This window comes from Leptonychotes weddellii, chromosome 10 (assembly GCF_054177405.1).
Source record: "Leptonychotes weddellii isolate Sample4059 chromosome 10, ASM5417740v2, whole genome shotgun sequence".
Classification (NCBI taxonomy): domain Eukaryota; kingdom Metazoa; phylum Chordata; class Mammalia; order Carnivora; family Phocidae; genus Leptonychotes; species Leptonychotes weddellii.
In genome coordinates this window covers 54,235,673-54,252,530 of record NC_138378.1, presented here as the reverse complement: position 1 = coordinate 54,252,530, position 16,858 = coordinate 54,235,673, and the positions used below count along the sequence as shown (strand labels likewise).

Below are 16,858 nucleotides of genomic sequence, written 5' to 3'. Positions count from 1 at the left end.
CACTTTGTAGGATTATTGAGTTTTAGATCTATCTTGGGGGTTAAATTCAGATTAAAGGCTTGATAATTCTGGTCAAAATACGCTCTGAAATTACTGTATTGAAGAGAAAATGATAAAGGTTACCCTGACGGTGGTTTTGATAGCTAGTTGTATGTGACTCTTAAAAAATATTAAAAATTAGGAGTATTGTAAGATCTTTACCTGAAAACTTTAGCTGAAGAACATGACGTGTCACTCTTGGGTTATTAAAGTGTTAGAATTTAAAAAATCCTATTATATACTCCTTTTCTGGTTCTTTGTTGTTTTATATCTGTTTTATGTCTGTTTCTTATTTCTCTAAGTGTATCACTTGTTACCTCTCTATAATCAGATATATTTTGAGTATGGAGTACGTCTTTACTTTTCCTCTATTTGGAAACCCAGAACTGAATTGGATTATAGATTATGGGCCTGTTCTGCACTTTTAGTTTTATTAACTTAATATACAATTTTTGAGGCAAGTACTATTGTTATACCCAGTTTATAGATGAGGAGACTGAGACACTTGCTCACGGTCAAACGTTTACACCTTGTACTGTTTATTATCTCTCATGTGTGCAGGGCACTAACCTAGTCACTGTGCTGAGGTAGAAGGTGTTTTAGGTAAGCATATCTGAGCTATCTTGGGATAGCTTGCCTTTCCACCGTACTGTGACCTGCTGGGGAGACTTGGATCAAGAGAGCCAATTACAGCTTTGGTCCTGAGCTTTATACAAAATTTGGATTTTCTAAAGTCGATAACCACCAAATCTTCCTGGTATAAAAGTACAGTTAGCCCAGTTTACCAGTTAATTCTGTACAAAACCTCATCAACAACTAATTGTTAGTCTTGCCTTCCTTAAAATATATTATCATATTTGTTATTTGTCTAAACTTGCATGCAGAAAGGCAACATGTAGGAAAGTGATCAGGTAGCATTGTGGAAAATTCCATGGTTCTGACTCAGCGTGAAGCCTGTCAGTTTTCAATTTTCAGGACTCCCTTTGCACAAGTCTTGCATTGCCACTAATTGTTTATCTCTAAATGGTAATTATTGGGAGTTACTGTCCAGTGGACTGGAGTTTCAGTTTGGGAAGGTGAAAAAGTTCTGTAGATGGGTGGTGCTGATGGTTACACAACAATATGAATAGACGGAGTGCCACGGAACTGTATACATTAAAAACAGTAAATTTTAGGGGCTCCTGGGTGCCTCAGTTGGTTAAGCGTCTGCCCTTGGCTCAGGTCATAATCCCAGGGTCCTGGGATCGAGCCCTGCATTGGGCTCCCTGGTCAGCGAGGCGTCTGCTTCTCCTTCTCCCTCTGCTCCTCCCTGACTCGTGCTCTCTCTCTCTCAAATAAATAAATAAAATCTTTTTTAAAAATGTTGAATTTATTTTATGTCTATTTTAACCACAGTAGAAAAGAGATTTGTGAACCAAAAAAGCTAATTATTTCACCCAGGCTTAGGCGTGTAAGGCTTGTCACTTTGTGTGACTTGCTGTTGGTGTTGAGTGGTACAAGCTAACAGAACACAGCGAGGTTTGTGAAGCTGGTGTAGGGAGGCAGTTCTAGCCTAGCAGTTACAGATGACGACTGGAGCCAGACTGCCTGCGTTTATGTCCTGGCTCTGCTACTCACTTGCTGTGTGACCTTGAATAAGTTACTTGGCCTTTCTGGGCCTCGTCCCTATTGAACAGTAGAGATGATAGTAGAACTTATTTCATGGAATTTACCGTGAGGATTAAATGTGATATTACAAAAACACTTAAAATACTACCTGTCACAAAGTCAGTGCTAAACGGATAAAGATCTAGTTCTGAGTTCTCAATGGTTATTACTGACATAAATGTATCTGTAACTGTAGCTAAGCGTAAATCACACATTTATTTTTTATTTTGTTTTAAAGGTAAAAGAAATAGGAGATTACTTTAAACAACACCTCTTACAGTCCAGGCACAGAGGAGCGTTTGAACTGGCTTACACTGGCTTTGTGAAACTTACTGAAATACTAAACAGGTAAACAAAACAAATATCCTTTTGTGTACATTTTTAAAAGACTAAATGCACAAACCATGTGCTCGAAGTAAAATTTACTTGTGTCTTTTGATGTTTAAAAGAATAAGACTTAGTTGGCTTCAAACTCTTGGAAGAAATTGTTTTCTTAGGTTTCGTTGTATGAGTTAGTGCAGATGATTGAGTGACATGTCCAAACCAAGTTGTTCTCCCATTGAAAGGTGATTTGAAGCAAACTCAAAGATTTTGCTAAAAATAGCTTTGAAGTTACCATTTCTTTTCATTGAATGAAATGACTGTTTTGTCTGTTTGAAAATTACTTGGCATTTGGAATAAAATAAGCCTTCCAGTTTTTTGGATTTGTGTATATTACAGAGAAACACTTAAGGATTTTGTGTTTTTCTTCATAATTTTATCTTATAGAAAAATTTTAAAGAACAGTAAATGACCAAAAAGTATCAAAGATTTTTCCCCTTTACCTGGAAAAATACTTAGGTAGATTTCATATATTTAGCCAAATGTATTTTTTTGACATTATAGGTGCTGATAATTTCATTCATTCATATAATAGATTTCCTCCAAAGAGCTTGTGAGGAAACCTTAAATTACTTAATGACTAAGTGTTCATGGCAAGTGTTCTCTAAATAAAAGGTAGTATTTTCCAGGAAAACATTTCCATTGCCTGGAAACTTTTTGAAATGAAGCAGAGTTCTGCCAGTCTGGAGCCTCAGCAAACATTTTATTTTGGGCTGGTAAGACATGTACTCCTTGAATATTTTTGAAACACTTTTTTCACACTCCTGGTAAAAACATTTATAGAACATTTTGCAGTTATGGGCTGCACAGAATATCTTTAAATGATACATTATAAAATGTTCCTGACATTAAAATGCTGATCTTGAAAATATTTTATTATCTTTTCAAGTCTCTCTTTCCAGTGTAGACATGACTTAGGGATTTTTTTTTCTCATAACACAACACACTTTACTCCCTTCAAATCAGTCATCAAATATATATTGAACACTAGTTGTGTGCTTAGTACTGTGTTTGGATTGGAGTTTATAGTACTTCTTTATAAGACAAGGGTCCTGTTCTTAAAGAGCTTATTGTTTAGTGTAGGAAATAAGCAGGGATGAAATTCAAAATATTTAACAGATGGTATGTTATGAGTACTGACTGGTCAGAACAGACACTGGCTGTAAGTGCTCAACATGGCTGTATGTATGGATGTGTATTAGCTGAATACCAGCCTGGAAGGTGAGACCAACACACTTGAGCAAGATAAACAATCCAATGTAATTGTGAAATTTTGGGTGAAATTTATAAATTCTGTAGGAATACCGGAGAGAAAGCAACTGAGATAGGCTGGTAGGACTTAATGGAGAGGAGGTGGTATTTATGCTAATGCATGAGCAAGGTTTAACTAGATAGGAGAAAGGAGGAAACTTTGTGAGCAGATGTTCAGAGGCTAGAATCAGCATGGTATATTGTTAGGTAAGTAAATAAGTAATCCATATTGTAGTAGTGGTGCTGATGGTGGTGATGGTGGTGGTATTAGTAGGCAATACCAAACAACTGGATAGACTGAGACCAAATTAAGGGTATTTAGAAAGTAGGTTTGCTGTAGTGGGGATGGAGAAAGCCATTGAACGTTTTTGATCTGAGATAGATGATAGGATGCACTGTAGAACAGAGAAATAGCAGTGAACTTTGACATAGCCTCTTAGTTCTATTTATATCCACTCTATTTGTTGGCAGTGAGATTATACAAAAGTTAATCTCCTTAACTCTGATCTCTTCATCCCTAAAGTAAGGAAAAGAATATTTGCCCAGATCTCTGGCTGTTGTTGTATAGATCAAGTTTTCATTATAAAACTTTCTACAAATGGAAAACATCAACGAGACTGGTGTTGATTGTAGTGTTGGTATGCAAAAGAGGTTTTCTGGTTGGAACTATTAGGTTAGATAGATTGTAATGGCAGATTATAGTGAGGAGGGCCTGGAATCAGTTATAATGATCTAGATCTAAGGTGATGAGAGCTTCTTCCTCTGTGATGTTGGCCCTGGGAATGGAGGGAAAGAAGTGGCATGTCAGTTAACATTCAGCCCCACAGAGTAACAACTCTACTTACAACGTATTGAATGCTTAGAAGGAAGCTCTGGATTTTATTACATTTACATAATATATTTATATAATATATTTCATGATTTTATGTGTCGAGATTTAGGGCAAGGCTCAGCTGGGTGATTCTTCTCAGTGTATTTACTAAGTACAGTTGGTGGCATTGAGCTGACAGATGAACTGGTAGAGAGGATCCAGGAGGATTTATTCATATTATCGCAACTTAGTGGGATAGCTGGAAGATTGGGCCAGGTTGGGACTACATGTTGTCTCTTAGCATGGCAGTCTTAAGGTAGTTGACATTCATGTATGGCAGCTGGCTTCCACCAGAAAGAGTTCTGAGAGAACCAGGCAGGAGCTTCATGGTCTTTTCTTTTTCCTTCCTTCCTTCCTTCCTTCCTCATGGTCTTTTCTGCCTAGCCTCCGAAGTCTCATAGTATTGCCTCGGTCACATTCTTCTGGTTATAAGTGAGTTATAAGGCTAGTCCAGATTCAAGGAGAGAGGAATTAGACTCCATTACGTGTTTGATGGTGAAGTGGTAAGGTCATGCTGTAGAAATACATGTGGGATGGGAGATACTGTGGTGGCCATCTTTGAAAAATGCGATCTGCCACATGAACCAACTGAATGTGAGTGATGAAGGGCACCAGGGAGTCCATGATTGTTCCTGTGGTTTAATTCTTGGTGACCAGAACAATGGGATTAATGTTAACAGAGGCCGGGAAACTGAAAGTTTGATAAAGGTGAATAATTTGTTTTGTATGTGTTGTGTGTGAGATGATGATGGCATATCCTGGTGGAAATATATAAGTCAGAACTTGGAGATAGGGGATTAGGTTTGGGAGATATAACAGAAACAGAGATGTAGGTTTAGGAGTTGTCATCATAACCATGGTAGTTAGTAGGATTGCAGTCTTCAGGGGATAGCGTAAAAGGCAAAAAGGACAGAGGACCAAGGACAGAGGCTTTTGAACAGCTGTAGTGGGTGGTTGAACGCTACAGTTGAAAGCATTCAAGTAAATGAAACAGGGAGACTAGGCAAGGCCCAGTGTCTGGTATCTCAGCCACTCCTAATCTGCTTTAAAAATCTCATGGTTGTCACTGTTGGCTTTTAACCAACCTGTTATGAGTTCTCAACTGTTACTTCCAAACCAAGTGGTTCTTGGTCCCTTTGGAGACATTTCAGATCTGCGGAACAGAATGTTTTGCAGAGAACATCTTTACAATGTGTGTGGCTTCCTTTTGTTTGGTTTTTATTTTTAAAAGAAAATGTGTTTCTTTTGGATCCTTTGGAAAGCTTGTTATAAGCTCTTAAGTTATGAAAAAGTTATTTTTCATACAACTTTTTAGAAAGTTTGCAGAAAGAAATCTGGGCTTTCATGAAAATCCACTGAAATGGAGGCCAACTGCTGGCCACCTCTTGAACTACAGCTGTGTTAGGGAAGGAAGCACTTAAAGAGATTAATGGATAAATAACTGAAGAGTTAAACATGAGCCACATTGTTTGTATTGGTTTTTAATAAGATTATTCAAAATGTCTTCAAATGTAAACTGACTTCGCTATTAAACAATCATCTAAGAAGAAATAGGAATGGGAGATGCTATTCTTTTTTTCTGGGAATTTTTTGAAAGTGACACTTGCACACATACACAATAGTATGTTGAATTAATTTTCTAAAATATGATTTTCTTATGTGGTGCTTTCTGTTTAGAATTGGATGAAACATGCATACTCTCTTCAAAAAACATAAGTACGTGCCTAAGCATTTGATTGGAATGGTTAGGTGCATGCAAGTCATTACTCTAAACTCAAGTTTCTGATGAAATTTACATTTGCTTGTTTACCCTTTATAACCTTAGTATTTTAAGTTGTTCTTTCAGTGAAAATGAACAGAATCTTAAAGTAGGGTGTTAGGCCAGGGACTGTAGCTTTCATTTGCACAACCATGAATTAATCTTAACCAAAAGGGGACTAAATTGTTGACTACAATTCTAAATGTAGAAGGGAGATTCGTGAATACTTAATATTGTCTTATTCTGCATATATTTGAATTGTTCTGCCTATTGAGATATAGCTTAACCTACAACTATTTATTGCAGTAATTACAGTCATTCTCAGTTATTGGCCTGAAAAAAATGAACTGCTGACATTTAGCAGTTTTTGTCATAAAATGCTAGTGCTAACTCATGGACGTCAACAATGATGGTAGACAGAAGTAATTTAAATAAGTATTTAAAATTTCATCAGTTAATTACAGCTACTACAATATAAATTCAATAGAAGACTTCTTATGAACAATTGAATTATAATAATGAAAAAATAATTTCCTCTACTTTACTGGAGAATGAAAGACCAAGTCTCTAAAGAGTATGCGATTGAGCAAGAAATAAGTGTAGAATGTAATGTATGACATTTGGGGAAAAAGTCATTCAGCTGTTAAGAAAATAAAATACAATCTTGTCTAAACCTTTATTCACATCTGCTTTGGCAAATGTGTCTAAATAAGACACTTTTTTATTTCTGAGTGTCCTATGAATTTTGTTTAAAACATTAATAATTAAATAAAGAATAACTAAGTGATAATCCACTCTGGGAAGCCATATTTTTTCTTTATATAAAGAGGAAATCCTTTTGATTTCCCAGTTCTGTAGCAGATTGAAAGGATTTGTGGAAAATTAGGATGTTTTAATATTTACATTCTAAATCTTGGTGTCTTTGGTTTTTGGCCCCTGAATTTTTATTTTTAAGCCCACTTCATAGCTGAGTCAGGTATTACCTTCTTTCTGGAACTTCAAATACTTGTTTTTAAAGTTCTCATAGTAATACTGAGTCATTTAGACGTAATAACAGAGGACTCTTATTCTCAGTGAGTAACCTCTATCTCAGCTCTGTTAGTAAAGTCCCAAAGTTTTCAATATTAATTTTTCTCCTTGATCACAGGGAATGGTTATATTAAATATTAAGAGAACCAACAATCTAATCTGCCCTTCTAACCACTTTTTTTAATCCACTGTATCTTGCCCTTTCCCTGTGGCCTTCTTATTGGTAATTCAATTTAGATTTGGTCATTGTTGTTACTGCCTGTGCCTGCAGCTTAGGCTTCAAAATAGCCCCCTGATGTTTTACCCGGCAGTAAACCTCAACAATATTTGATGGTGGTGAGGGAGGTTAAGATGACTTCTGTTGATATGTAGCTTTCTCACTGGATCTCATTTGGGCAAGTCATTTTTCAGGCTTAAAATTTCTCCATGCTTCAGGGTTATGTTACCTTTTTAAAATGTGCATGCACATGCACACAGCCTTCATGCACATCTGTCACTGTTTAGTTTAATTGAAATAATAAACATGAACCTTGAAATAATAAACATAATACTTGACCAGAGAATGAATGGAGTGGAGACTGTAGCTTATGAAATAATTGGAGATTGAGAAAATCTCTAAGTTAGGAAAAATAACCATACTGAAAGAGTTTGAGGAAATGAAGATAACATTTCTCAATTAACAATAATAATAAAACTAATCAGACCTCAACAAAAAATGGCTCTGGGTTACCATACTTAGGTGGATGGATGAAGCCATTGGAAAGCCACTTTGTAGTCAGGGAACCTGATTTACTGACACAAAATAGTCTAATGACCAATTAGTTCGGTATACAGCATATGTAATTTGATTTCAGTCTGCGGGTTTTTTGCTTATCTTAGAATACTTACCCACTATGAGTGAGATAGCTTTGTGGATAGAAAATGGACTAATCTGCTTATGGAACAATAATTTGCTCCAGCGATTTGCTCAAGACAACACAAAGGCCTAAACAGCAGTTATGGTCTGCCCTGTTTATTTCTGTTACTTTTAGTAGAGGTTCAGGCCATAGCATTTAACATAGGACAAACAAAAACCAAAAAACATCCCCCACCCATGTCAGCCTTTTTTTTTTTTTTTTTGACACTGTTGAACAGGAGAATCAGAATGGTCTGATTCCTCCCACTCCACACCCTCAACCACCACCTCCCTCAGTGTTTAGAGGCAAGGATACCGAGGTTTATGAATTAGAGCTGAGTCATCTACCGGCCTTATTGACAAGAGGAAAGCCATTTAACCTCTCTAGGAGGAAGTGAGAGGGTTCAGCTTTCTCAGGCCTCTTTCAGCTCTGAGCGTCCTACTCATTGTATACTGCTGCTTTCTAGTTTCTGATTGGGAAAATCGGGATTGGGTGCGTGAAAGATAGAGGGAAGCTGGATCATTTTTAGTAAACTTCCTTTAGAACTGATAAACCATCTCTTAGGAGTATTTTGTGGATTAATAACTTTCAGTGAGAGTTTCTTATGAAGAACCTTGAATCCCTTGTAAGAAAGTTATAATTTGTATGATGCACTCAAGAGGCTAAAGACATGGGAGTGAAATAAAACAAACAATCCTTCAGACAAGGAGGAGGTCTGCTCTTTTAGTGGAAAGGCGCTTGCTAGCAAGAGCAGGATTGGAATTCCCCACAGTCATGGTTGGTGATTTCACAGAGTTGGCACAGAGAACCAAGAACTGCTTCACTCAGGAACCTTTCCCTATTCCTTGCTGACCCCTGGATGGTGTGATGAGGAACCAAAACAACAACCAGAGTTGTTGCATTGTTCTTGGGAGCCCTGCATGGTTCCATTTTTACCTCTCAATTCCTTCATTATCATAAGGACCAGCAACTCAGGAGTTTTGAAATCGCTTCCTTATAAAGTAATCTTTCCTTGCTGGGGAGTAGACAGAAGGTTCATTGACTACTCAAAACTCTAGATTAGGCTATTGTGTTTTTGTAGGCACAGTGCTTCACCATTGAGAAGCCTTAAAGTTCCAGCCCTCCTTTTTTCTACACCCGTTGTTTGTTGTGTTTTGTTTTTTCCAATTATCTGCCTAACTGAAGGCACAGCTAATTGCAGCTCCTGGCACCTACCCTAATTGTCCTTGTTTAATCATTCAATAAAAGATTTCTCGAACATAATAAAAGATTTCTTGAACATCTCCTGTGGGCCAGGTGCTGTGTTAGAAACACTCTGTTTGACCATTGAGCGTATGATATGATAGGCCAGAGAGTTGCTGTGAACCTAGGGAAGATTACTAGGATCTGAATTTGAAACATTTAACTCTGTAGAACTAAGAGGGGCATGTGAGGACCTGAACAAAGGACTAAGGCCATGATGGGCTCAGTGTTTTGGGGGACATTCTTATCAGGAGCTTTGGGTACTTACGTAATTTAGGGTCTTTGCTTTCTTTATTTGGAAGAGCAACCCAGGTAATAATGTCTCATTGAATTTCAAAACAATTTTGTAATTATTTTATTTTCATTCTTAAACACTAAGAAATCAAGTGATTGGTCCATAGCCACACAACTAGTTAGTAAACGGAACTGGCACCAGGATCCAATGTTTTTTGAAACTGCTTCAGAGATTCGCAGTCCAACAAAAGCTTATCCATTACCTGTTATATATAAGACATTGTGATGGGTAGGCCTTATAGGAAAAATACTGGTAAGACTTGGTTCTTGTTCTTAGAGGAACTTCGAGCCCAGCATTCTAATCTTTGGGATTAGAGAAGTAAACTAGATAGTTTTCAAGGCAGAAATGAAAGGACCAAGAAAACGTTCCACATACTGAGCTTTTCTGTCCCAGGTGACGGGAAGAAAAAGCAATGCTGCCTGCTGGCTCTAATGCGGTGGCACCTGTTATCGTTGGAAAGCACTTTTGTTCGTACTTTCTTCTCCAGTTACTGTACCCCTCTTTGTCAAGCTGGTTTTTTAGAATGGCACTCTTAACAGAGTTGCCGAGTTGTGGGTTGTTCATTTATTCAACAGGTATTTGTTGAGTTCCTGATTGGGTGGCAGGCCCTGTCACCAGGTGCTGGGACGAGAGAAGTGGATAGGACAGAAAGTGTCCCTGCATCATGGAGTTTATATAACTCCATGTTTATAAAGGACATTTCGAGAATAATAAGAAACTATCAGATAGTAATATGTAATCTGACCTGATAAAGTTTGGTGTTAAGGAAAAATCTCTCTTTCCTTTATGCTAAAGTAAGCCACGGCTTGAAGGACAATCAGCAGCAGCTTTCTGGGAAGAGCTTTCCAAGCAGTAAGATGAAGCTGAAGGAGATTGTCCAAATATGTAGGACTTTGAGAGTCCCGGGATAAGGATTCTGGATTTTCTACTCCCTGGATATATATATATATATATATATTTTTTTTTCTGAGAGTCTCCAACCAAATGGATATAAAAATCAGTATGTATGGATCCCAGTAGGTAACTTTAAGATCATCGACAAATAAGGTAATATGTGTGTGTTATGGAGTTGTGTAGAAGAGGGCAGAGAAGCTAGATAGGACATCTGAGCAACTACATGAACGTGTAAAATAAATGGAGATAAAGTTTTTGTTCCCAGAAAGTGTACTGTATCTCTCCACGCTCTTTTTTATTCTCCTCTTGACTCTCTTCTTTTTTTTTTAAAGATTTTATTTATTTATTCGACAGAGAGAGAGACAGCGAGAGAGGGAACACAAGCAGGGGGAGTGGGAGAGGGAGAAGCAGGCTCTCCGCAGAGCAGGGAGCCCAGTGCAGGGCTCCATCCCAGGACCCTGGGATCATGACCTGAGCCGAAGGCAGATGCTTAACCAACTGAGCCACCCAGGCGCCCCACTCTTGACTCTTTTCTTACTGGTACTTGGAATCTTAGATCCATTTGCTCAGTATCATCATTGGATGATTTTTGGCTAGTGCATGGAATATTTAAAGCATGTAGCTTGTGAAAGCAAAACCTTCTTTCTACATTGTGGGTAATTTTTCTCTTCTAAACCAAAACAGTATGCTGCCCCATGGGTAGGGGTGTAGCCCCGCCGTCCCACTCCAGTTCAAAGTCAAGTCTGACTTGTTTTTTATGTTGTAGGCAGCTAAAGCTTTGCTTTACAAAACTTTGAACTTGGGTGACTGAGAAAACTGGAATTCCTCATAACAGCATTAATATGGTAGACGTTTAGAGATGATTCTTAAATTATCAGATTATCTTTCTTCTACTTTCCCTCACTTTTGTTTGTTTGGTTCTTTGTTTTAATGTAACTAGGTATATGTTTTTCAGTTTCCTCTGTTTTCATCTGTATGAAGGAATCAAAGTCTTTGTTTTGGATATCAGACCAGACCCAAATATTCCCCCTTTGGTTGCTTGTGTGTCATTTACTCTGATGTGATATGCACTGTTTTAGGGGTCTAAGTGTCCTATTCTCAATAGCCAGGCTCAGAGTGTTATTTCTTGAAATTATTGTTCATGGCTGTTTTCACTCAGATGATGATGGCGATGACTGATGATGTTAAGTTTGAGTAAACATGCATCATTGGCTTTGTATCAGGACTGGGGACAAATTCTGGTTTTGACCCCCAAAACAAATTCTTTTTTTTTTTTTTTTGCATTATTTAGAATTATTTAAATTGTTAGCAAATGAAAAATAAAGAAAGTGAAATAAGGAACATGGTAGGGTAAAAGTTTATTAACAATCAGCGAATAAATAGCTTTATTTTCATTGATACTCATTTTTCTCAAGCCAGTAACTTACTTAGTTGAATGAATTTTCATTTGGAGTTGCTCTTATACCTGGCAAAATGAAAGTCTGTGTTTATGGGAAAAGAAAATGATTTTCTTCCTTATTGTGCCCTTAATGATAACAGCTTGGTAAATAAATTATTATTTGGGAAATGAAGATATTGTCAAAGGCTTAACCTTTACTCAGTTGAGGTTACACATAGTTTCCTGGCAATTGAATCTTGATAATTTTCTGGGAATTGTGTTTTGTGTATTGGATTTTAAATGTACTTTGCACTTAAAATGTGAAATTAGGGCACCTGGGTGACTCAGTGGTTAAGCGTCTGCCTTCAGTCAGGTCATGATTGTGGGGTCCTGGGATTGAGCCCCACATCAGGCTCCCTGCTAAGCAGGGAGCCTGCTTCTTCTTCTCCCTCTGCCTGCCGCTCTCCCTGCTTGTGCTTTCTTGCTCTCTGTCAAATAAATAAATAAGTAAAGTAAAGTAAAATAAAATAAAATAAAATGTGAAATAAGTTGCTTTGTGTTTGCAGTGAAATAATTTCTTTAGGTCGGTGGTGAGTCATTCAGTTAATGTAGGAAAGTTTATTAACTTTCATAAATGTTCCTAATGTTCCCAGTTGGCCAAGGGAATTGGAATACTTCCAGAATGAGTGAGACACAATTCACATCAAGTCAGTTACAAGTAGATAGTTATCCTCTGAGTGGTTTTTCTGTGGGATGTTTTAATTCTCCAGTTAGCTTTCCATCCATATCACTCAGTTTGTTTAAAAGCTACTCTAACCCCTACCCTGATGGTATTTGTTCAGGGATTGAAATCAATCTGAAGGATAACCTGAATAAAATGATTAGGAAGGTGAATTTCTTAAAACCAATATACTCTGGTAATACATTCCCAAGCCACAGGAACATGCTTTCTGAATTATGTGTAATTTGGAATTTTTATTCTCTTCTCCCTTTCCTAGGGCACAGCATAGTGCCAGGCAAACTACTAGATACTTAATAGATCTTGTTTCCAAATGAATGAATGAAATGCACTGAAGCAAAGAATAGAGGGTTGGTAGTATATCTGTCATGAGCAGATCGGGCCAAATGTGGAACAGAATCTAGGACAAGCACCTTTAAGTAATGCCTTTTTATTAAGCAAAGGCTTTGGAGCCAGTCTGCATTTTAATTCTCCCTCTGTTACTCACAAGCTTTATAATGTTTGGGAAGTTATTTAATTTCCCTTTTTTTAAACTTGATTTTAAAAAGTTATCATTAAAGATTTGAACATATTGGTAAGTCTAGTGAACACTATAATCAATAGTTGTATTGCTGGAGGAAGACTGTTCCAGGTAGAGAGAAGGTCAGGTTCCAAAGTCTTGAGAGGCATGGACTTAGGGTATTTAAGGAAGAGCAGGTAAACCATTTGTGACCAGAGTGGAATAAGGAACGGAGCTGTAGAAGATAAGATCAGAGAGGTAATGAGGACTAGATACTATAAGATGTAGTAAAGACTTTGGCTTTTATTCTAAAACAGGAAGCCACTGGAGGGTTTGTGAAAAGAGGAGTATTATGATCTGGCCTTTTAAAAGGATCACTTTGGGGCACCTGGGTGATTCAGTCTGTTAAACAGTTAAGCGTCTGCCTTTGGCTCAGGTCTTGATCCTGGGATTGAGCCCCACATCGGGCTCCCTGCTCAGTGGGGAGCCTGCTTCTCCTTCTCTCTCTGCTGCTCCACCTGCTTGTGCTCTCTCTCTCTCTGTCAAATAAATAGATAAAATCTTAAAAAAAAAAAAAAAAGGATTACTTTGCAGTGTTGAAAGTAGATTATAATAGTAAAAGTGGGCAGACCAGTTAGGAGGTTACAATATTATTGTAATTCAAGAAAGAGATGATGATGGCTTGAAGAGTGGTGGAGATAGTAAACAGTGATCTGAATCTGGATGTAATTTGAAGGTAGAACAGACAGGATATATTAACTGATTGGATTTGGTATTTGAGAGAAAGGATAATTCAAAAATTTTTGGCCTAAGATATATCTTTCGTATGCTACGATGGGGGAAGACTGTGGGCAGAGTAGATTTTTAGAGGAAGGCCATCAGTTTAGTCTGGGGTATGTTGAGTTTGAGGTGTCTAATAGATAGCACATTGAGACTGTGGTCTGGGTCTACTTAACTTTGCAAAAGCATGTTCTTTAGAATTTCTTTTTGTGAGGATCTCTGGGAGGCCGACTTACTGTTTGTCTCAAATTGTCTTTATCTTACCTCCACTTTTGAATGTAGTTTAACTGGGTATAGAATTCTGGTTAACAGTTATTTTCTTTCAGTGCTTTGAAGATACTATGTCTTTTATTATTGCCAGTGAGAAACTTATCTTTGTTATAAATGGTTTACTTTGTAAGGTATCCTGTTTTTTCTTTCATCTCCTGTGTCTTCTAAGGTTTTCTCTTAATCACAATTTCATTGTGATATGTCTAGGTATGGATTTATTTACTTGGAGTGGATACTTGGAATATACTTTGAATCTGAGGCCTTGTGACTCTGTTCAATTCTGAAAATTTTCTAGATATTTCTTTGAGATTTTTCTCCTAGACATTTTATTCCTGCTTTCTGTAACCCCTCTTAGATTATATTGGTTTCTCTCAAGTTATTGTATGTATGTATGTACACACATACACACACATATACATGTGTGCACATATATATTTTGTATTTTTGTCTTCTTTCTCTGTATTTTGGGTATGTTTCCCAGAAAGCTGTTATCTGAGATGCTAATTCCCTAGAATTCATCTTATCTGTTACTTTTTTTAATTTTGAAAGTACATTTTTATTTCCAGTGTTTCCAATATCTTTCTTTTCTTTTTTTTTTTTTTAGAGATTTTATTTATTTAGAGAGATAGAGCGTGCATGTGCAAATGTGAGCTGGGGGAGGGGCAGAGGGAGAGGGAGAGAGAATCTCAAGCAGACTCTGCACTGAGCCTGACTCCGGGCTCCATCTCACGACCCTGAGATCATTACCTGAGCTGAAATCAAGAGTCAGATGCTTAACCAACTAAGCCACCCAGGCCCCCCCCAACCCTGTTTTTCATAATGTCTTCCTCTTTTTGAATAGAAGTTATTCCTTATCTCTTGAGTATTGTAAACCGTTATTTTAAGGTCTTTGTCAGACTGCTCCATAAAATTAAGTTTCAGATGGAGTGAATTTATATTCAAATTATTGCTTTTTAAGATAGTTTTTCTTAATATGAAACATCTCTGTGTTTTGAATTTTGATTTGGTGAGTATATGATTAGGAGTCTTTTTGGTTTCTATTTATTCTCCTTTGGCTCATTCCCCTCTATCAGAGAAACTAGATTAGATAGTGGCATTTTGGGTCTCCCACCCAAAGTAAAACTGGGGATATTACAGATCTGGTCACCAAGCTAGTAGTCAGCCTGGTTTGCGGTTTCCCTGGGCCCATGACTTTTCCTACTGCTGCAGCCTCTGGGAGTAGCCCTTTTCCAGCTTCCTTTCATGGGAGAGGAAGCCCCTGAAATTTCCCATTTCCTGGGAGTGAGGTAAGTTACCCTTCAGGAACTGACTTCCTGGACATCATTGCTGCTTCTAGCGCTGTAACCCAGCAGATACCTGGTATCAGCATTCTTGCTCCTTTGCATTTCTATTCTGTTTTACCCAGATAATTATCTTGTTTTTGAGCTCAGTTGGCTTTGGGGTTCTATTTACATAGTTTGGTTATTATTAATGTGTGTTGGGGCATGGCTTGTCAAAATGTAGACCAACTGTTCCATTTTTATCAGTTCAATTGAAACTCTTTAAAGCTTGCTTTTCTCATAATAATAGATAATTATTTTATATTTTTTAAGATTTTATTTCTTTAAGTAATCTCTATATCCAAAGTGGGGCTCAAACTTACAACCCCAAGATCAAGAGTCGCATGCTCCGCTGACTGAGCCAGCCAGGCACCCCAGTAATAGATAATAATTTTAGAAAACAACCTGATAAGAACGTATTAAACACTTCATCAGGATAAACTCATTTAATCCTCCCTAAAACTTTGATTTTATAGAAGAGGAAAGTGAGAAATGGGGAGGTTTCATAACTTGTCCTGGATCACACCACTAATAGGTGACAGAGCAAGGATTCTAAACGAAATAACTTGGCTCTGTAGTCTATCCTCCTAACCACTATCATGTACTCTTCCACCTATCAGTTGGGGAAAATCATACCTTTTCACAGACTTGTTTGTTGCAAAGTAAGATAAGATGTGAAAAGTCTAGTGTTGTAGCTGATGCATAATAGACATTCAGTGAATGTTTCTTTTTCTTTCCTTAGTGGCAGGCAAATATATTTTCAGTATGATAATTTAAACAAAACTTGTAAGTTTATTTTGTTTAAAATACAGCATGTTTCATTTTAGTAAGAAGGGTAGGAATTCTATTATTGGACTAATTTTCTTGTGTGGCCATGGGGGCAGGACTGGCCTGGGAGAGATGCAGAACTAGGAAGCTAGGGAATCAGAGAAATAGGGTCCAGTGCAAAGTCCAAATTGAAAACTAGACAACTGGGGCACCTGGGTGGCTCAGTTGATAAGCATCTGCCTTCCGCTCAGGTCATGATCCCAGGGTCCAGGGATCGAGCCCCACACTGGGCTCCCTGCTCAGCGGGAAACCTGCTTCTCCCTCTCCCACTCCCCCTGCTTGTGTTCCCTCTCTCGCTGTGTCTCTCTCTGTCAAATAAATAAATAAAATCTTTAAAAAACAAACAAAGAAAACCAGACAACTGAAGGGTTCTGCAGAAAAGCCCTCATGATCCTAGGGAATTCCAGAGCAGAGGACCGTGTGGACTAGATGGGAGGAGCTGGTGCCTTGACGGTTTCCCAGAGCTCCTGAGGTTCCTGGATCCTTGGCAGTGGGCCAGAGAGGGTTCTGGCGAGGGCATTTTGCCAGCCTTTTCCTCAGTTGAGTACTCTCTAACCTTTGTTTTCAAATTCCCCAAATTAACAAGGAGCATTTAGTCTTAGTATATAACACTTAAGGGAATAAATAGGCCTGGTTAACTATTTATAATTACAATAGCCAAGAATCTAAATTAGGGAATTGCCTCTGGGGCCTTAAACTGTTTCCTCAGTCATCTCATCTCCTGCTCCCTCAAGACCACAC

At 37.8% G+C, this 16,858-nt stretch overlaps 1 protein-coding gene across 15 annotated transcripts in view; it reads left to right on the top strand.

Annotated features, from left to right (window-relative positions):
• THADA (THADA armadillo repeat containing) overlaps positions 1 to 16,858 on the top strand; it is a 328,075-nt gene that overhangs the window by 56,391 nt on the left and 254,826 nt on the right. For all 15 annotated transcript variants that reach the window (XR_014149251.1, XM_081833473.1, XM_081833472.1 and 12 more), the window contains one exon: positions 1,925 to 2,034. Coding sequence is in view for 14 of the 15 variants with exons in the window: in XM_081833473.1 (XP_081689599.1) it covers positions 1,925 to 2,034 (110 nt within the window). In the remaining variant the exon portion in view is untranslated. The remainder of the gene's footprint in view (positions 1 to 1,924; positions 2,035 to 16,858) is intronic.